General features: G+C 42.6%; 2 protein-coding genes across 3 annotated transcripts; one reads left to right on the plus strand and one right to left on the minus strand.

Annotated features, from left to right (window-relative positions):
- The first annotated feature begins 5,918 nt into the window (after window positions 1-5,918).
- On the plus strand, window positions 5,919-13,959 carry mat2aa (methionine adenosyltransferase II, alpha a). Its single transcript, XM_010877501.5, has 9 exons — window positions 5,919-6,233; window positions 7,650-7,727; window positions 8,605-8,727; window positions 8,841-8,953; window positions 9,464-9,607; window positions 10,512-10,730; window positions 10,815-10,997; window positions 11,418-11,551; window positions 11,726-13,959. The coding sequence occupies exons 1-9, from the start codon at window positions 6,143-6,145 to the stop codon at window positions 11,826-11,828; spliced, it is 1,188 nt and encodes a 395-aa protein (XP_010875803.3). The 5' UTR covers window positions 5,919-6,142; the 3' UTR covers window positions 11,829-13,959.
- Window positions 13,960-14,207: 248 nt separating this feature from the next.
- On the minus strand, window positions 14,208-20,415 carry sftpba (surfactant protein Ba). Of its 2 annotated transcripts, none has more exons than XM_010877500.5 (12): window positions 20,314-20,415; window positions 19,830-19,885; window positions 17,278-17,352; window positions 16,514-16,639; window positions 16,302-16,421; window positions 16,081-16,149; window positions 15,749-15,932; window positions 15,489-15,628; window positions 15,314-15,394; window positions 14,859-14,969; window positions 14,638-14,708; window positions 14,208-14,552 (listed from the first exon to the last, which is right to left on the minus strand). In XM_010877500.5, exons 1-11 carry the CDS (start codon window positions 20,366-20,368, stop codon window positions 14,673-14,675), a joined length of 1,053 nt encoding a protein of 350 aa, XP_010875802.2. In that variant the 5' UTR covers window positions 20,369-20,415; the 3' UTR covers window positions 14,208-14,552; window positions 14,638-14,672. The 2 variants fall into 2 exon arrangements, with proteins under 2 accessions (XP_010875802.2, XP_010875801.2); XM_010877499.5 differs by having other exon boundaries at window positions 16,069-16,149; window positions 20,314-20,414.
- Between the last annotated feature and the right edge of the window lie 822 nt (window positions 20,416-21,237).

A 21,237-nucleotide genomic window follows, 5' to 3' on the forward strand; every position in this document is an offset into this window, starting at 1 on the left:
TGCCTGTCGAGGCGGCAATCCCCGAACCCGGTGGTGGACACCGGAAGTAAGGGATGCCGTCAAGCTGAAGAAGGAGTCCTATCAGGCCTGGTTGGCTTGTGGGACTCCTGAGGCAGCTGACGGGTACCGACAGGCCAAGCGGGCTGCAGCCCGGGTGGTTGTGGAGGCAAAAACTCGGGCCTGGGAGGAGTTCGGTGAGGCCATGGAGAAGGACTATCGGCTGGCCTCGAAGAGATTCTGGCAAACCATCCGGCGCCTCAGGAGAGGGAAACAGTGCCCTACCAACGCTGTTTACAGTAGAGGTGGGCAGCTGTTGACCTCAACTGAGGATGTCGTTGGGCGGTGGAAGGAGCACTTCGAGGATCTCCTCAATCCCGCTGACATGTCTTCCATTGAGGAAGCAGAGGATGAGGGCTCAGAGGTGGACTCGTCCATCACCCGGGCTGAAGTCACAGAGGTGGTCAAGAAACTCCTCGGTGGCAAGGCACCGGGGGTGGATGAGATCCGCCCTGAGTACCTCAAGTCTCTGGATGTTGTGGGGCTGTCTTGGTTGACACGCCTGTGCAACATCGCGTGGCGGTCGGGGACAGTGCCTCTGGGATGGCAGACCGGGGTGGTGGTCCCTCTTTTTAAGAAGGGGGACCGGAGGGTGTGTTCCAACTATAGGGGGATCACACTTCTCAGCCTGCCCGGAAAAGTCTATGCCAGGGTTCTGGAGAGGAGAATACGGCCGATAGTAGAACCTCGGATTCAGGAGGAACAGTGTGGTTTTCGTCCGGGCCGTGGAACACTGGACCAGCTCTATACCCTCTACGGGGTGTTGGAGGGTTCATGGGAGTTTGCCCAACCAATCCACATGTGTTTTGTGGATTTGGAGAAGGCATTCGACTGTGTACCTCGCGGCATCTTGTGGAGGGTGCTTGGGGAATATGGGGTCCTGGGTCCTTTGCTAAGGGCTGTCAGGTCCCTATACAACCGAAGCAGGAGCTTGGTCCGCATTGCCGGCAGTAAGTCAGACTTGTTCCCAGTGCATGTTGGACTCCGGCAGGGCTGCCCTTTGTCATCGGTTCTGTTTGTAATTTTTATGGACAGAATTTCTAGGCGCAGCCAGGGGCCGGAGGGTGTCAGGTTTGGGGACCACGCGATTTCGTCTCTGCTCTTTGCAGATGATGTTGTCGTGTTGGCCCCTTCTAACCAGGACCTTCAGCATGCACTGGGACGGTTTGCAGCCGAGTGTGAAGCGGTGGGGATGAAAATCAGTACCTCCAAATCCGAGGCCATGGTCCTCAGTCGGAAAAGGGTGGCTTGCCCACTTCAGGTTGGTGGAGAGTGCCTGCCTCAAGTGGAGGAGTTTAAGTATCTAGGGGTCTTGTTCACGAGTGAGGGAAGGATGGAACGGGAGATTGACAGACGGATCGGTGCAGCTTCTGCAGTAATGCGGTCGATGTATCGGTCTGTCGTGGTGAAGAAAGAGCTGAGCCGCAAGGCGAAGCTCTCGATTTACCAGTCAATCTACGTTCCTACTCTCACCTATGGTCATGAGCTTTGGGTCATGACCGAAAGGACAAGATCCCGGATACAGGCGGCCGAAATGAGTTTTCTCCGCAGGGTGGCTGGGCGATCCCTTAGAGATAGGGTGAGAAGCTCGGTCACCCGGGAGGAGCTCAGAGTAGAGCCACTGCTCCTCCACATCGAGAGGGGTCAGCTGAGGTGGCTTGGGCATCTTTTTCGGATGCCTCCGGAACGCCTTCCTGGGAAGGTGTTCCGGTCCCGTCCCACCGGGAGGAGACCCCGGGGAAGACCTAGGACACGCTGGAGGGACTTTGTCTCCCGGCTGGCCTGGGAACGCCTCGGTGTCCCCCCGGAAGAGCTAGAGGAAGTGTCTGGGGAGAGGGAAGTCTGGGCATCCCTGCTTAGACTGCTGCCCCCGCGACCCGGCCCCGGATAAGCGGAAGAAGATGGATGGATGGATGGAATCATGAATGCTACGTTCTCAGGACTAAAGGGACCATCCGGCTTGTTATCAGTGCACTGTTCATCCATGATGGTATGGGGGTGTATTAGTGCACTTGGCATAGGTGACTTTCACATCTCTGAAGGCACCATTAATGCTGAACAATATATACAGGTTTTGTGCAACATATGCTGCCATCTAGATTACATATTTTTCAGGGATGGCCTTGCTTATTTCAACAATACAATGCCAAATCATATTCTGCATGTATTACAACAGCATAGCTCCGTAGTAAAAGAGTCTGGGTGCAAAACTGGCCTGATATGAAAAAAAATACGATAAAGGAGACCCCGAAATGTTGAGCAGCTAAAATCCTATACCAAGCAAAAATGGGAAAGCATTTGGTCTCAGTTCCCAAACGCTTACAGAAGTATTGTGAAAAGAAAAGGTGATGCAACATAGTGGTAAACATGCTCCTTTTCCAACTTTTTTGAAACTTGTTGCTGGCATCAAGTTCATGATGCCTGCAACAATATACATGTACTTTAAACAACAACAATAACATTTATCAGTTTAAAAATTTGATATGTTGTCTTTGTTCTATTTTCAATTTAATATAAGGATAAATGATTTGCACATTCGATTCTGTTTTTATTTGCATTTTACGCAGCGTCCCAACATTTTTGGAAACAGGGTTGTAATTTTTACATAATAAAAAGGAATACATAAAAATATTGAGCATCTACAGAAGAAAATTGTGAAACAATGTTTCTGTAAAAAACATTTAATTTGTTTTACTTTTATAAGTATAAAATACAAAATATACAACATATATTCATATCTGGCGCAGCCAGGGGCCGGAGGGTGTCAGGTTTGGGGACCACACGATTTCGTCTCTGCTCTTTGCGGATGATGTTGTCGTGTTGGCCCCTTCAAGCCAGGACCTTCAGCATGCACTTGGACGGTTTGCAGCCGAGTGTGAAGCAGTGGGGATGAAAATCAGTACCTCCAAATCCGAGGCCATGGTCCTCAGTCGGAAAAGGGTGGCTTGCCCACTTCAGGTTGGTGGAGAGTACCTGCCTCAAGTGGAGGAGTTTAAGTATCTAGGGGTCTTGTTCTCGAGTGAGGGAAGGATGGAACGGGAGATTGACAGACGGATCGGTGCAGCTTCTGCAGTAATGCAGTCGATGTATTGGTCTGTCGTGGTGACCGGTCAATCTACGTTCCTACTCTCACCTATGGTCATGAGCTTTGGGTCATGACCGAAAGGACAAGATCCCGGATACAGGCGGCCGAAATGAGCTTTCTCCGCAGGGTGGCTGGGCGATCCCTTAGAGATAGGGTGAGAAGCTCGGTCACCCGGGAGGAGCTCAGAGTAGAGCCGCTGCTCCTCCACATCGAGAGGGGTCAGCTGAGGTGGCTTGGGCATCTGTTTCGGATGCCTCCGGAACGCCTTCCTGGGAAGGTGTTCCGGTCCCGTCCCACCGGGAGGAGACCCCGGGGAAGACCTAGGACACGCTGGAGGGACTATGTCTCCCGGCTGGCCTGGGAACGCCTCGGTGTCCCCCCGGAAGAGCTGGAGGAAGTGTCTGGGGAGAGGGAGGTCTGGGCATCCCTGCTTAGACTGCTGCCCCCGCGACCCGGCCCCGGATAAGCGGTAGATGATGCCATGCCATGCCATATTCATATCTACTGTATATAATCTTGAATACTGCTAAAAGAATAGGCACATTCTACAATATGAATATAGCCCAAATACTACAATATGTTCTCATTCCTTAAACGTAAGTCTTATTATTGTGGTCATGGATCTGATCCTGAACACAGGCCAGAACTATGTTTGATTAAGTACATGAAAGCTACTTTTTCTCAGTGCCATAGTAATCTTCTGAGTGGATTTAACACCTACACATTACAGCATCAGATCACTGTCATCTTCTAAAGTGCCCTGTCTGGTACTCTCAGTGACCTTGGTTGGCTGGCACAGTAAATGTCTTGAGGGAGGATAGCTATTTAACTCTAATTTATCTCTTATGCAAAGCGACTAGGTTAGACAACAGCAGTAAGTACACTTTCCCTCATCAAAGTAGGTACAAATCATAAGTATTTTTACTTATATTATTCTGGGAGGTTCAGAGGCCCATCTGTCAAAACACTGAACTCATAACACAATATATATTTTTAACTCAAGAAAAGTTTGAATAGGCTATTTTTAGTTTCTGTTTTTTTACGTTTTGTTTTTGCTGTTGCCCTTGAATGCAACCTGTTCTGTTAGTCTTTTTTGGAATGTCCTTTGTTTTTGAATGTAGCTTGTCCTTCTGTATTATCACTTTCACCTGTGTATTGTTTGCCCCCTGGTTATGTCCCTATTTAAGGTCCTTCTGCCTTAATTTATTTTTTCAGTCATTGTTGCATTTTATAGTTGACATGTTGCATCAAGTCATTTTGGGGAAATAAATGCACATTTGTTCCACCGCCTCTGTAATGGTCCTCGCTGAACAGAAAAGGAGATGTAGAAGAGATAGAAACCTACAACAATGATAAAAATGCATAGCATGAACCTAAAGCTACAGACCGGCCGAACTGGTTTTATCTTATATTATTGGAGAATGTTTCCACTCATTATCGGAGAATGTTTCCACTCATTACTTTTAAGCACACTTATGCAACCTGGTTATTGTAAGGTTTTATTTTTCATTTTCCCCCTTGACGGTTTCACTTTGTTTTTCAATTGATTTATACAGATTTTAAGTGACATTAAAAGTGGAAAAAGTTCTGAAATGATTAATCTTTGTCTCATTCTTTTAAACCTGGCATTTTAGCAGGGGTGTGTAGACTTTTTATATCCAATGTAGATGACGAGATGCTCAAACTCTTTGCAATTTTACATTGAGAAACAACATTTTTTAATTGTTGCACTATTTGCACAGAGTGATGAACCACTTCATATCTTCACTTCTGATAGACCCATTCTCTCTGAAATGATCTTTAATGCCCAGACATTTTACTGACCTGTTGCCAATTGACCTAATTAGTTGTGTGATATTCCATCAGGTTTAGTTTACACAACAGTTTTTTGCCTCTGTCCCAACTTTTTTGAAACTTGTTGCTGGCGTCAAAGATTTCAGTTTGTTTTTCAACTGACTTGTTTAAGTAATGGGTCACATTAAAAGTGGAAAACGTTCTGACATGATTTATCTTTGTCTCATTCTTTAACATCACAAAAACCTGGCATTTTAACAGGAGTGTGTAGACTTTTTATTTCCACTATATATATGTATATAATTAAATGTGATAGTTGTATTATCTGTTAATTATTATATTATTGGAGAGGTACACTATCAGAGAATGTTTCCACTCGTTACTTTTAAGACATTTAGCACTTGTTTGAGTGGCTAAAAGACTGATTGATAGATCTGTAGACTATTTGAAAATATGACTACTTATACTGCATACTCATCCTTTTATGTTAAAAACAAGCTAGCCTTCATTAAAATACTATATGGCTTGGTTATATTTACAAATACTTGACATAATCACAAAGTTTACGTATTCTGTTTGAATTATGACTAAACAAAAAACTAATGTAGCGAATTTGGAGTGGCAATAGTTTTTTTCCTATGAGCGAAGAGCGGTTTTGAGCATAACTTATGCTTGGAGAGATGAGTGGGATAATTTCCACTCCACTCACACACTCTGGCTGATACCACTTTATATATATTTTTTGAAATAAAAAATGAAATCGGTTTTTATTCAGCATGTCTTGCACAAACGTGTTTATATTTAGTGTTTGACTGACAAACCTCAGATGGACAAAAAACGGTCGGTGGGGGGGGGGGGGGGGGGGGGGGGGGGGGGTCACACATGGGCGGGCCAACCATTTGACTCCGCCCACATTGAGCCCCGCCCCAAACTGCAATCTGCAGTCAGTGGTACTTGCCCAGACGTCGCCATTGGTTAAAGACCCAAGACGCGGGGGCCCGCCTCACTGACTAGGAAAAAAGGATAAATATCAACGCAACCAGATTTCTTCGAGAACACCGGCCAGACCGAAATCAGAATTATATAGTCTCTTGTATTTATTGGGAATTGAGACTGCTATCAGACAAAAAACTACTTGGTAATCCACAGTTCACTGATTTTAGGCTGCCAGCTTATTATAACTTCGCAAATAACAATTACCTTAAAATGAACGGGCAGTTGAACGGTTTCCATAACTCACTCATTGATGAAGATTGCTTTTTGTTCACCTCTGAATCAGTTGGAGAAGGACACCCAGGTAAGTTAGCAATGCGTCTGTCTTTTTTCGTTGCTAATTACAGTAGCTAGCTCCATTCCCCCCTGTGTTTTACACAACAAGGTCATGGCGTAGATGTAGCTAACTAGCGAAGTGCTATCGATTTGTTGACAGTCATTTTCATGAACACATTAAACGTTATATAATGTAGCTATTTACTAGTTACTTTGTTAGTATTCTGGCGTGGCTATTTATCACATTGCGTTGATCTTTCATCAAGATGATATTATAAGTGGGGAACACGCGCCAGTTTCAGGCCACGCGGGTTTCCTTCGTCCTAGCGTGGGTGAGATGTGAAGTAGCTAGCACTATATGCTAAATCCAGAAAACGATGCCACTGGTATTTGTCTGGATGATCACAACCTATGTTACTTGGAGAGTTCGTCGAAAAGAAACTTGTATTTGGCCTTATTGTTGGCTGTTATTCGTTTATTTCAAGGCAATGCATGTTAAATTCTGTCGAACACCGGTATTGCATCAGTATATGAAATTGAACACGTGACATGCGCTCCAGACGTTGTGCGACTGTGCAGAGTAGGTTTTGTTGATATCCGGTCATTGGGTTAGTTGAGCTCTCCAGCTGTCACTTCAGCCGTGGTGTATTTAAGTCCATTGCGGTGCATTTTTAGCTGCAACTATGTAGGAGATTTATTTTGATTGACAGAAACATGGTGCCACGGTGTACTGTAGCCCTTTCAGTTTCATTTCAGATAACGTGTTTTAATGCCCACGTTAGCTATCTCGCTAATTGCAGGCATTACTGTACTCTCTTCCCTGAGCAGTACGCTTTTCTTATTGATGCATTCTCATTGTATTTGCTAATGCAAACTAAGTTGACCAAATTTACATTACAGTAGTGTTTAGCCTGGTGTTCTGATTACAGTCCTTGGTTACCGGTTTAAGTGCAGTTGTCACTCGACACTTGGGGGTGGGTGGGGGGGGGGTGGTGGTGGTGTCTCCATTGCAGCTGATTATCTATAGGCTTACTTGCATCCTAAATATAGGCCTCTCAGGAGACTGTAGTTCTACTGTATCCAGCAGGCAGATTATGCACCCTTTGGCACAATAAACTGCTTTGTGCATGTCTTCACTGCTGTAACAATTCAGTACATAAGTTGAAGTCCACATGGTAATCCATTGAATGGAAGTCAACATGGTGCTGGTGGTGTGACTGTTTTGGTGGCTTACTTCTATTAATGCTCCCAGCCCAGGGGTGAGTGTATCGATGTGATTAGAATGTACTACTTTGCAGCTGTTGTTTATAAATAGCCATGTCTGAGTCAGGCTTGCATTCTAAGCTTGTTCCATTAAAAGAATTGGTTTTACAGTTATGCCCTTTCTAAGCAGAGTGTTTAGCATGGGTGATGTTTCTCACCGTAACCCTGATTTTCTTGACAGATAAGATTTGTGACCAGATCAGCGATGCAGTGCTTGATGCCCACCTGAAACAGGACCCAGATGCCAAAGTGGCATGTGGTAAGGATGGATTACATCTGTTAATATGATGTCTGATACTATGAGACCCTTGCTTCGGCCCTCCTTTTGTCATCTAGAAGTGGCTTAAGTGTTATCACCAGAAATGAATGTAACAACAGGTTATCACAATACTCATTTCCCAAATTATACAGTACCATGAAAAGGTCTGTCCAAGTACAGCACTTTATCCAGAACGCTGCAAAGCTACTGCTTTTTAAAAGCATCTGCCTTATTGAGTTCAGTGTGTAATATAATGGCCTGTGCATTAACAGAGAACTGTATCTGAACTAGGGGTGGGTATTGGCAAGTGCCTTGGGAAAAAATTAAGAGACCACTGCACCTTTTTCTTTCCTTCCCAAAAAAGTCGAAAGGGAAGGTTTTGAGTGAGGAACTGAATGGTTCAAATTAAGAGGCTACTGCAGATTGAATGCTTCTGTTCCTCACTCAAAACTTTCCTTTTCAACTTTTTTGGAAAGGAAAGAAAAATATGTAGTGAGCTCAATTTTTTCCAGAGCTGTGTATCAGGATACACGTTATGATTCAATACACCATGATTCATTATGATATCAATATACTTCATGGGAATACAGTAACGGGCGTTTATCAGGTAGATTTTGTGATATTTACGCAAATATTACTCTTAAAGTAACATGCCCGTTCAGCGACCGCTACAGTAATTTAAACGAAGGCTGTCGACAGCATAAAAAAATAAACATGGATACTAGAGATCAGAATATGGATAAAATATGGTGAAAAAGATTTGTGCATTTAAATGATATCATGGTATTGGATAACAGTTCAGATAAGTACCTTACAACACTTCAATTGATTTCTGTCCCTGTCTTTATTACATGCTTTGCCTTTGTGTGCTTTTCAGAGACTGTGGCTAAGACTGGGATGATTCTTCTGGCTGGGGAGGTCACCTCCAGGGCTAATGTTGATTACCAGAAAGTCGTCAGGGACACAATCAAGCACATTGGCTACGATGACTCTTCCAAGGGTATTGTTGGAAATTTGCACATCCTCTTGAAAACCCAATATAAAGCTGTTAGAGGTTAACATTAGCCAGTATGTCTAGACAATACTGAGTTTTAGTTTATTCCTTCCTCGCAGGCTTTGACTATAAGACCTGCAATGTCCTGGTGGCTTTGGAGCAGCAGTCGCCCGATATTGCTCAGGGTGTTCACCTTGACCGCAAAGAGGAGGATGTTGGGGCTGGAGACCAGGTTAGTGGGGTACTTTGTCTCTTTCCTGTCTGCTTGTATGTGTGTCTTTGTTGTTAGCACAAGTAACTCAAAGGGATTTAAGTTAAAAAGCATGTCTGGGCTGATTGTCACCGTGTCGAGCCTCTGTTGTCCCCTTCCAGTGAGTCTGTACTGATGCTCGCTTCGTAAGGACAGAGGAAGGCACTAGGTCAAAAGTGAATTTGTAGAGCCAATATGGGTCCCTAAAAGTGTGCAGTTTCATGTATGAATTGATATCTGGCCCATGTCATTAAAACATGACATTGCAATTCTGCTTACAGATTATATGCTTTTCATGCCCAGCTCTAATTTGAAGATTTTTTTATATCTTGTCAAACAATGTACAGGATTTGTTAATTTCAACATCATTGTTTTATTTTCTTCAAAGTGGAATATGAATTGGATCGTTCAAGGGTGTGCCTTTCTGGGAGTCAAAAATGGTTTGAGTCGGTGAGTAATTCAGGGGGTTGATATTCTGTGTTTGTGTTACAGGGACTGATGTTTGGCTATGCCACAGATGAGACTGAGGAATGCATGCCCCTCACCATCGTCCTCGCCCACAAGCTCAATGCCAAGATGGCTGAACTGCGCCGCAACGGAACCCTGCCCTGGCTGAGACCGGACTCCAAAACCCAGGTTTGAACCAAACCCTAAATCTGCATGTGCAGTGTGTTGTCCTACTTGTCCGACCTACTCCTACTGCTGTCACAGATGTGGCTAAACTTAGGTACATTTGTGTCATCATCCTGTGGAGCTCTTAGTGTCATGTTGTAGAAAATACAAATTCAATATTTTTCTTTTGTATTTGTTACGGTATGTATGACAACACACATTAAGAAATTACATAAAGGATTTCAACGATGAATATTTTCAATGACTATAGAGTTTTGGATTTCAGGGCTCGACAATATCGATGGCCAGGCCAGTAAAAAGTCAAGTCGGGACTAATAAAACTAGCAAATTACTGTCCCGATTGGACCACTGCAAAGAAATAATTAAGATAGAAAAAATGATCGCATTATAAACTCGACATCCTCCTGTTTTGTATTCTGGCACGCACAAATGACTACCTTGAGTTTCAAACCCACTGAGCCAGTGGAAAAATTCTTTAACATTGAGCCCTGGATTTAGAAGTCAGTAGGCTTGTAGCAAAGTGCATTAATGATGAGTAATAAAATGGGGATAAATAGTACAGGGACAAATATGCAGTACCTATCTGTAATATGTTTAGCCTCTTATTTATGATTCAGCATTATATCAATAACGAGTTTGGTGTTCAACTTGCCATGTCATCCTGACTCTACTGACCTACTTTGAGCTGGTAGTGTTAGTCTGTTGAAACAGGGTTAACAAGATTTGTGCGCCAACGGCTCACAGAACCAGATAATCCATCTTCACCAATCATCTCTGAATATCCTTGTTGTCAGAACCAGATAATGGTCATTTCCTGATTCATTACTCAACATTGGTCCTATACAACCACACCTGCTAGTCGGCAGAACCAGCCGTAGTAACTGTCGGGCCTGGCCTCTGCCCGCAGGTGACGGTTCAGTACCGGCAGGACCGCGGGGCCATGCTCCCAGTGCGCGTGCATACCGTCGTGGTGTCTGTGCAGCACGATGAGGTCATCTGCCTGGACGAGATGCGCGACGCCCTGAAGGAGCAGGTGGTGAAGGCCGTGGTGCCCTCCGTCTACCTGGACGACGACACCATCTACCACCTGCAGCCCAGCGGACGCTTTGTCATCGGTGGCCCTCAGGTGAGAGACATGCATTACCGACCTCAGTGGACTCTAAACCGGCCCGGTGGTCGTGAGCTCCCCGGCTGACTGTCCCTCTCGCAGGGTGACGCCGGCCTGACGGGACGCAAGATCATCGTGGACACCTACGGAGGCTGGGGGGCCCACGGTGGGGGGGCCTTCTCAGGGAAGGACTACACTAAGGTGGACCGCTCCGCTGCCTACGCTGCCCGCTGGGTGGCCAAGTCCCTGGTGAAGGCTGAGCTGTGTAAGCGCGTACTGGTCCAGGTGAGGAATGCGCTAAATGCCGGAACCGGTTTCATGTTTTCGTCATGGTTTTCTGCTTGTGGATTGCGGTGGATTTTTGTATGAGTCATTCATTTGTAGCTGTTATGTGTCGCAATAAGGAAGTAAAGGTAGGACATGTTCTAATTGGTTTCTTCCTGTTGCTTGGGACTTTTGTGATTAACACTCATTTTTAAACCTCCCATTTTGGGCTGTTTGTATAATATGCAGTTGATATGTCCATGATCTAGAGGTATTGTAACTATCATATTTCAGTTAGTCATGAAATGACAAGTAGCTAGCAGATTGGCACATGACATTGTACACAATTTTCAGGGACCTGCTTTGGTTTTGACAACACCACTACAACTAGTAGCCAGAAAACACTGAATACATCTTTAATAAAAGTGGCTATGTTGTCAGGTGTCCTATGCCATTGGAGTAGCGCATCCTCTATCAATCTCCATCTTCCACTATGGGACATCGCAGAAGAGTGAGAGGGAGCTGCTGGACATTGTCAAGAAGAACTTTGACCTTCGCCCTGGTGTCATTGTCAGGTGGGGTTTAGAACATTGTTGCCTGGCATGAACGCTGTCTGCAGTGGTCCCATGTGGTCAGAGTTGGTCCTCTTTAGTGGAAGGACTGTACTTTCAAATGCATAAAAAATTTCACATCTTACATTGGTCTTTGATCATTAGTGCATTTATCTAATTTATTTATCTATGTTCCAGGGAGCTTGACCTGAAGAAGCCCATCTACCAGCGGACCGCTGCATATGGCCACTTTGGCCGGGAAGCCTTCCCCTGGGAGGTCCCCAAAAAGCTCAAATACTGAGCCGCTGATCCCTGACCTTCCCATCCTGAGCTGTAGGTGTACTACAGAAAAACCCACACTCGCTGGGAAGGGAGGATGTCCCCACACACCCTGTCAAACCGTCAATCAACCCCTTTACTTACACTCCTCTCCCCCTCTGTCTGTTTCCAATTGCTTACACACTCCTGTCTTTCCCTGGTGGTACCCCCCGACACCCGTTGTTTTTCTTGTCAAAGAAATAATTGATGGCACATTTAGGGTTGAAGATCAGTAGGAGTTGAAATTGGTCATTAGGATGTATTTCTTGTCCCCTAAAAAATGTTTTACATTGAAAATAGAGCAAAGTGTTTGGCTTCGGTCAAACATAACCAAAACGTAATGGAGGAAAAAGTGGTGATATTGCTGTAAAATCAGTACCATGTTTGGATGCATCTTTCCTTCAGACCATGTTTTCTGACGTGTTACAGAGAAGTCAGAAGCTGCTAATGACCTGGTTTGTTGGAGTCATGGAGAAGGTTGGAGGAAATCCCTGTATATTTCCCATGATTGAGTCTGCATGGACGTCCCCATTAAAAGGCTTTTTAGCCTTTGATTTGTCCAACCGGTCATCAGAAGTGATTGTGTTGAAGTCCTAGCCAGTCTAAATTAAAATGATGGGAGCCTCCAGTGGTGACTTCCATGTCATAACGGCCTTTTGCCGCTAATATCCGGAAACCTTCTCTATGATTGAGATGTACCTTCTATATTTGTTGGTCCTTTAGCCAGGCCCCATAAATGTCCTTGGTATCAGTAGGGATGACCGTGTCTCAGGGAGTTTTATGACAAACTATGTTCCTGAAGTTGAAGAAGGTGCCTGGTCCTTTGTGTGTAATCGCTGACTTCCACCGTATGAATCTTTTAAAATCCCAGTTTTAGCTGTGTGTATTTTGGTGATTCTCACCACATTTAAAATCCCAAACCATAGCTGGCCAGTTAAATTGAATTCTACAGACCGTCTAGTAACGCCACAATATGGCAGATTATTTAATGTTTTTCCGTAGCTGCTGCACTGTTTGACGCATGTCATTTGGTAGTACATGAATACCTGCTCCGATTTAACTTCATATGTTACCTGTTGAGTGCTGACATTGTAATAGGATTAGAGTGGGCTGTGATTACACGCAAACCTGCCATTGCTGCCCTTTTAGCAGAGTTTTCATCTCTAGGGACATGAAGCATCCCACAGATCTGACGATGTCACCATGCGTGAGGCCTCCTCCCCAATTTGTCTTACGGCTGTGGCTGTCTGCACTGAAAACGCGTCCGCACGAATCCAAGGAAACTGACGCGAGGCAACGCGCTGAGCCCCGCCCCCGTTGTAACCTTTGTCGAATGACTATTTTGTGTAAAAGTCCTGTTTCGTCTCGTTCTTATTGACCAAGGTAAAGGCAAGGTGACCACTTGGCGTGGTCGTAGAGGAACTTGGCTTCAGTCGCTCCTGGGGACCAGCTGTCTTTACCCTTTTAAGTCAGTGCTTGAAAACAAACAAGGTTATTTTTAGTTGTGAATACCTTTGGGGACCTTTAATATAGATGCCGGCAAGTTATGAAATAGCGCACAAAAGAACGTTAGGCGTTTGCCTAACCTGTTGTGGTGTTTGCTTATGTGTCACCCTGTGGTTCCTGAAGTGTTGTACAGAAAAACTTTGGGTAGCAGCCACAGGGTGGTGCTGTACTATAGGCATTCACCAGCGGTATTTATATTTTAGCAACAAGGATGTGAGATCACTCCAGAATTTTCTTTAAAATCAACTGTAGAAGCCCATAGATGCAAAAGTCTGGCTGGTGTTGTACAGAGAAACCGGCCTCGTTTACAATGTTCTCTCTAATGGGTCTGTTTTGGATTGTGGATCATTTTTATTTTCTCTGCATTTACTTTTTAAATCAATAGTGAGGCTGTCAGTCTGGTTACTGAAGGTGTAAAAGTGCCTTTTCTAATGTTCTCCCTCCCCACCCACCCACACCTGCCTACTCCTGTTACATCTCCAACCCTTTCCAGGAATGCCCTGTCTCTCGAAACCACCCCTTCTCATGGCGCAAATGTTCCATTACCCAATGACTTGAAATGCTGTCCCACTTGTGAAATCTTTGAATAAAGGTCTACTCTGACACTGTACTGTCGCATCTCATTTAGTATGTTGTCCTCACTGTACTAACCTTCATCTGTATTTAATAAAAGGCAAACAGGATAATGTTTCTAGTACCTTTATAAGAACTAATGTACAGTTGGTATTTCACTGGTTCTCTTAAGGGAATTTTTAAGCCAAGTTGCTGATTTGTTTTGCTTTTCAATGTAAGCTTCTGTGGAGTCAATAATGGAAATATAATAAACCTTGAATAACATTTGAGACCTTGCTCCAAGTTAGCATGTCAACATTATTTATGATGTATTTTGTGTTCAACACCACTGCTGCCATTAGCATGAGCCACCTATATTGACAATGTATATTCCGTGTTGATGGTTTCAGTTCATGTTTTTATCATGTACTCTAAGAAATCTCCAGGCCCTGGAAGCCATTTAGTTGCTCTGTAGAGTTCACTCAAAATGTTAAGAATAGCTGTTCAGTGCAGGGTTAATATGCAGAAAGTGTTACCAGAAAATAATTGACCAAGTAAATATGCAATGTTTGGAATATGATGTTGATAGATTTGGGATCATCCATTGTTGTAAAGGCTGCATCCTCCTCCAAGGTATTGAATCATCCGTCTGAAAAGAGAGTAGACATTTATTACCTGATTTGTGTTAGAACCAGCCCACCAAAACAATGAATGTCTACTCCAAGTCAACTTACCATCCAGTTGGATATTAGGGGCTGGCCATAGATACTCATTTCCAAACATACTTCTGGCAGAAGGACACCGTCTAAATAAACCAAATTGCCATGATTTTAATGCCATTGGATATTTTAAAAGGTGTTATTTGCATGATGGCAGGGCTCTATTGAAGAATGTTCTCTGAATGGGACTCCTTGCTAAACGTTCAAATCTATCAACATGGATTCGGTGGCCTTACCCCACACTCCTGGGCAGTCTTCAGGTTTCTGCACATGTAGTTATCGCCCGGAGAGCACATGTTCCTTTCCTGTTCACCTGCCTTTCTTATTCCACCACACAGACCAATTCTCTGAGAAACAATTCAGTCAAGTTACTCTCTGTCAGGTCAGCAGTCTTCCCCATGATTGTGGCTCTGTGTACTAATGGCTCAGGGAGTTCATTAGTTGATTAGAGCTCTTCTCGGGTCGACATTTCTGTATTATACTTTTTTTATTATAATATTTTGAGATAATGGATTTTTGATTTCCATGAGCTGGAAGCCGTTATCATCAAGATTAAAACAAAAAAGGCTTGAAATGTTTCACCTTTTTGTGTCATGAATGTAGAATATATGAAGGTGTCACTTTTTGATTTGAATTACGGGAGGGGAAAGACTTTTTGAAAATCTTTTGAAATGCACCTGTAATTACATACCTCACACACATCAAGGGCAGAGTCTGGTTGACCCAGAACCCCTTTCAGCTGGTGTCCATGGCGCTGGGTAAATCCATCGCACTGAAAAGAGGGCAGTAAGAAGTGAGCCCCTAATATATGGCTTCTACAGTATCTAAGGTGACAGCTAATGGTTAAACTAGAGGCCAGGGCTGACCTTAGGGAGGGCATTGAGGTAAAGCTGGCAGACTGAGTCCAGAAAGGAGCTGGTCTGAGGCTCTGAGGCATTGGAGCCCAGCTGGAGACGAGTCAAAACCGCCAGGGTCAGACAGGAGTCACAGTCAGATGGATTGCTCACTTTAAGAGTCAAGAGAGAGAGAGACAGGAGGAGAAAATAGGAAAATTCATAGAAATCAAATGATTGTGGTGGTGCAGAACAAACAGGACAGATGAACGAGGAAGTGCTCCTGAACTTACTGAGGATAGGCGTGTCCATGCGGTCACAGACTTGAATGAGGGTGCATATGGCTTCAGGAGTGGCGTAGGTCAGGAGCATGTCCATCAGTATCTTACCATACTTCTCTATTAGGTTCTCACACTGCTGTCTGTAGGACTTGGGCAGAATAACACACACCTTTCCCAGCAGATCAATCACAGCCACCTGACAGCGGAACCAAATAATGGGCATTAAGAAAAGCGAGCGTGAGTGTGTTCACGTGTGTCTATGTGAGTGTGCGTGTGCATGCTTTAAGGAAATACAATCCCAACAATGATTATATTTCCATGGCATGCCTTACCTCAGTTCTTACTTTGGGCAGCATGTTCTCCAGTGACTTGATAAGATAAACACAGAAGGTACACTGTGGAGTGAACTGCACCTGTTATACCACCAGAGAACACAGGGAGAAAGAGAACAAATGAAGACAAACAGACGCCCTCAGGTTCAGACTGATAAAACCCCTCAGGAGGTCAGAGACAGGTGAGAGTAGAGATCTAAGAGAGGGCATACAGTCTTGCTATTTGCACTCACGTTTCTCATTGTCATGGATGACTTCAGGTCCTCTTGAATGTGATTGGTCAGCATTTGGGTGAGTTGGCTGGCGGTCGTGGGGTTACACAGTCCCAACATGGAACACACCTCAGCAGGTTTCTATGGCGAGAGGACAAAGGCTCAATTCACTCTCACCGATTACATCAAAACTTGACAGACCAGAGGTGTCTCAACGTCCTGCTAACACTCACAGCCATGCTGGTGAGGAAGGTGATGGCCAGAGGGAGGTATTTATCCACCATCTCCCGGCATAGTTTAGGGGCTGCAGGGCCTGGCATGAGGTCACACAGTTTCTCAAGCTCGCTCCTGATTTGTGTCTGCGGATGAAAGTGTGGGGAGGCATCAGCTGAAATGATTATGCACGATTATAGCGCCACTGATTGCTTTAGAGTAACGTGACAGTTTGAAGCGAACCGGCATTGATGTAAAGTGAAACTTCACACAGTGAACTTCTTCCAGAGTATATTTTCATACATCAAAAGAAAAAGACAACAAAATTGTAATGCAGAACAGAGAAACATTTCTAGTGCAGAGTGAGTGGTTATTTTAGGTGCACAGGGGGTAATCTAAAAACAGGTGGAAACAATTTAAGGAACTGAAATCTGTCTGTTTCCTTTGTTTTTTTGCTGGCAAACACGTAGGATCTATCTACTAACTTAACTGAATTCAATATGCCTTCACAATTGTCTCAGTAGAAACAGTTTTTAATACATTACATGCATTTAATGTCAACTTTATTAGTGTTATATTAACATTTCAGTATATTCAAAGGGCCATTTATAAGTTTTATTTTGTACCACCAGAATAAAAAACTGAAAATATATGCAGAACATTTTAACTGGATGAATAGAAATAATATGGACATATTGTACAAATAGATTTATTCTGTAAGTTGATTTTATGATCAAATGTAGGGGTATGTGTGACTCAGTGGAACATGTTCTGCAGATCTGACCTGCACATCTGTGTTGGAGAGAAGATCTTCAAGGAGTTCCACTATTTGGGTGCATTCCTGGCAGCTGTCCCCTATCTGAAAGAAAATTTGAATAATTCTACAGGGACACTGAGGCAAAGACATCCATGTGTATTCTACTCTAAAGCGGATTTGGATATTAATTCTGAAGTTCAATTTACAGATTCGTTTTGCTTTTCAAAAACACTGATGGTTTTCTGACTTTTATATAAACTGAAAAACTTCGTTTCTCAAGAAAACAGAAATGAAAGTTACAGGTATTAATCAACCATTGGTTTGGGGTGCGGTGGAGTTTTGAGGTTGTTTGTTGAGGTGGTTGAACATACAAAGGTTCCTCTTTCTTGGGGCATAGTAACCTTATCTTGAAATGAATACTCTGTTGAATCTATATTGGTACCCTGTGTAGCTGGGTAAATATGCCTGAGAACAAATTTTTATCAAAGACTTAAGGGGAATTTGACTGCCTTATCTACACATCTTTCACATTAGCAGCTTTGGGATTTGATATTGCAACAGGTACTGGTCAGATCCTCTAACCATTTCACAAACTTACATCCCTAGTTTTTACATGATTCACATCATTATCTTTTCTGGATATTACTTTAATTAATGTAAAATATATTTTATTTGAGAATTTCAGGTTTTACATATTTGGCTGCAAAAATCTTCAAAATGTATATATACAGTGCACCCGGAAAGTATTCAGACCCCTTCACTTTTTCCACATTTGTCATGTTGCAGTCTTATTCTAAAATGGATTAGATTTGTTCTCCACAATCTCCACAAAATAACCCCATAATAACCAATCCAAACATGGCCCAGTTTAAGCTTCCTGGCAGAGGTGGTCAGATTTTGATGTAATTTCTGCTGATACTTGATGTAGTCCATGATACCATGTAGTGGGGACAAGGTACTTTTCAGCGTGGCTTTCTGTCTACACCACACCCATCCCTTGTGTTTGTTTCCAAAAAGCTCTATTTTGGTCTCATCAGAACTTGGTCCCACTGAAAGGTCCAGTAACGTTTGGCAATCTGTAGAGTCTTGGGTTTGTCGTTTGATGACAGCAAAGGCCTTGTTATGGCAACCTTCCCAAACAACATGTGGCTATGTAGGTGGCATCTTTCTGACTCCAAGACCTAACTAACATTGGCAATTCTCCAACTGTGATCTTAGAAGATTCTTTGGGCACTCAAACCATTCGCTTCATTGTGCATGTGGTGAATATAAACACATCTTCTTCACTGTGCATGGGGTGAATATAAACACATCTTCTTCACTGTGCATGGGGTGAATATAGACACATCTTCTTCACTATGCATGGGGTGAATATAGACACATCTTCTTCACTGTGCATGGGGTGAATATAGACACATCTTCACTGGGCATGGGGTGAATATAGACACATCTTCACTGGGCATGGGGTGAATATAGACACATCTTCTTCACTGTGCATGGGGTGAATATAGACACATCTTCTTCACTGTGCATGGGGTGAATATAGACACATCTTCTTCACTGTGCATGGGGTGAATATAGACACATCTTCTTTACTGTGCATGGGGTGAATATAGACACATCTTCTTCACTGTGCATGGGGTGAATATAGACACATCTTCACTGGGCATGGGGTGAATATAAACACACCTTCTTCACTGTGCATGGGGTGAATATGGACACATCCTCTTCCAGACTGATTGTTAATATTTCTAGTTGCTTTTAACTTCTTAACTGGCAATGGACATTTTCAACCACTGAGCTATTTTCTTATAGCCATTTCATGATTTGGGCAGCTCAACAACCTTTTGTCATACATCATTACTGCAAATATACTTAATTTGGATTTTACTTATAAGAATTTCTAGGAGTGCCAATAAATATGGGACGTTTTTGCGAAAAATATTTGTTTCGATTATTTCTTTATTTCAAGATTTGTTGTGGCATAATGTTATAAGTATGATTTAAGTCAGGATCCAAGTTTAAAATGAGCATAGCCCAGGGAAAATGTTAAAGGAAAACACACCTCAGTATAGAGTTACCTTTTTTAGCCAGACAATAACACATATTTTATGCCAAAATCACTATATTTTGAAATCTTTCTGTCTCAGTCATTACTTACTCCTACTTACTAACACCTTTTCAATTAGAAATTAAATTGCATGACATTTTATTTGAACAATTACTTGTTAGAATTTAATGAAAACCTGAATAATACCTTCAAAAACATACATACCATTAAGACTTGCTCATAATTGTAAAAAGTTATATGTATATACATCTTTGACGGCTCATTTTGCTCTACTGCTACTGATAATTATCCTTGATTTGATTTATGTTCTATAATCTACAACCTTCTCCCTGTCTATATCAATTATTTAGCACATTGCAGTATATGGTTATTTTCTCACCATAAAGTGACTGTTTGCTTTTTTACTCTGGCTTTAACCATGGCAGTTGATTGTTAGTAGGCAGAAGTAAATGTTGCATACTGGTATGACAATATTGCATTGGATAAAAAAAAGAATCATTGTTGTTACCTTCACCTTGTCCCAGGCATTTTGAGTCTCCTCTGCAATAACAACTCTTGCCAAAGCTGTGAAAAAATTATACTTTTTTTCCCTGTTATATAAATGTCTCCCCTAAATATTTTCCATTTGTGGTTTTAAAAGTCTCATGAACAAGACTATACAGCTCCGGAAAAAATTTACAGACCACTGCACCTTTTACTTTCCTTTCCAAAAAAGTTGACAAGGAAGGTTTTGAGTGAGGAACAGAAGTGCTAAAATTAAGAGACCACTGCAAATTGAACACTTCTGTTCCTAACTCAAAACCTTCCTTTTAAACTTTTTTGGAAAGGAAATAAAAAGGTGCAGTGGTCTCTTAATGTTTTCCGGAGCTGTATATTTTAATTACATATTTCAATAAAAAAAAGTATGTTGAGAAAGTTATTATAATAAAACATACTGTAACATCACATTCATATAGTACATGACCTCAAATGCATGCAATCGTATAGCGTACCTGTTGTCTGATAGGCCATTAAGACAATGAATACCAGCTTTAAAGATGCCATCATTAAAGTCAGTCTCTCTATTAAGACTTTACTTGAAAAATAAGTTCTGGCTGAATGTAGATCTGATATATAGACAGAGGCCACCTGCCAAAGACAGCTTTTAGCCAATGAGAGCTTGACATAAAACCACAAGTCAAAGTGTGATAAGCTTTTTGAATTCTCATTGGTACAGCGGAAGCAAGCTTTAGAAATAACAAGGGCCCTAATTCTAATAGAAAGTTATTTTTTTATTTCAGATCCTCAAGCTAAACCATTCTACAACTACATTTTTGGCTGATTACCATGGATAGGCCCAATTACATTTAGGTTAGGAAATCATATTTTTGGAAATTAGCAATAAAAAATAGAAAACATTTTTCAGATGCCATTGTATGTACCAGTTTTTGCAGCAGGAATATATTATGTTGTTTACCTGAAAAGTAAATTGTTATTGGGGATTAAGATTAACTCATTTTAGCTTTTAACGCAACAGGGGCGCTTTTACAAACACTGATCATTGCATGTCTCCGTAATGCTACAGACAGAGTAATGCTAAGATACACAAATATTCAGCCACTTTAAAATGCATCCAAAATCATTTCTGGTGAGTAAAGGCAGTGAAACACCGTCTTGCCGAACTGTAACTTTTATACAAAACAAGGCCTGGACGTCCTCTAGTGGACTAGTACGTAACTGCTAATGTATGACACTGCTGACAGCTGGTGTTTTATAACCCCATGTCAGAGTGCCACAATCCATCCTTGACTCTGACTCTCTTAACACCTTCCGACTCCGCCTTAAGCCATTTCTGTTTAAACAAGCCTTCCCATAGCCCCTTTGTTGTTGTATATTTTATTTCTCAGTGTTCTTTGTTTTGCTTGTTTTTGTAAAGC

Source organism: Esox lucius, chromosome 14 (assembly GCF_011004845.1).
Source record: "Esox lucius isolate fEsoLuc1 chromosome 14, fEsoLuc1.pri, whole genome shotgun sequence".
Classification (NCBI taxonomy): domain Eukaryota; kingdom Metazoa; phylum Chordata; class Actinopteri; order Esociformes; family Esocidae; genus Esox; species Esox lucius.

Bases quoted from the DNA above. Each gene is read 5' to 3' on its own strand.
- mat2aa (XM_010877501.5), top strand. From the start codon at position 6,143: ATGAACGGGCAGTTGAACGGTTTCCATAACTCACTCATTGATGAAGAT. The intron at 8,954-9,463 runs GTTAGTGGGGTA...TTTGTGTTACAG, and splicing joins ATGTTGGGGCTGGAGACCAG to GGACTGATGTTTGGCTATGC. The intron at 10,998-11,417 runs GTGAGGAATGCG...CTATGTTGTCAG, and splicing joins GTAAGCGCGTACTGGTCCAG to GTGTCCTATGCCATTGGAGT.
- sftpba (XM_010877499.5), bottom strand. From the start codon at position 20,368: ATGATGGCATCTTTAAAGCTGGTATTCATTGTCTTAATGGCCTATCAG. The intron at 16,640-17,277 runs GTCAGATCTGCA...TTTCATCCGCAG, and splicing joins TCTCCAACACAGATGTGCAG to ACACAAATCAGGAGCGAGCT. The intron at 15,629-15,748 runs GTAAGTTCAGGA...TGACTCTTAAAG, and splicing joins CATGGACACGCCTATCCTCA to TGAGCAATCCATCTGACTGT.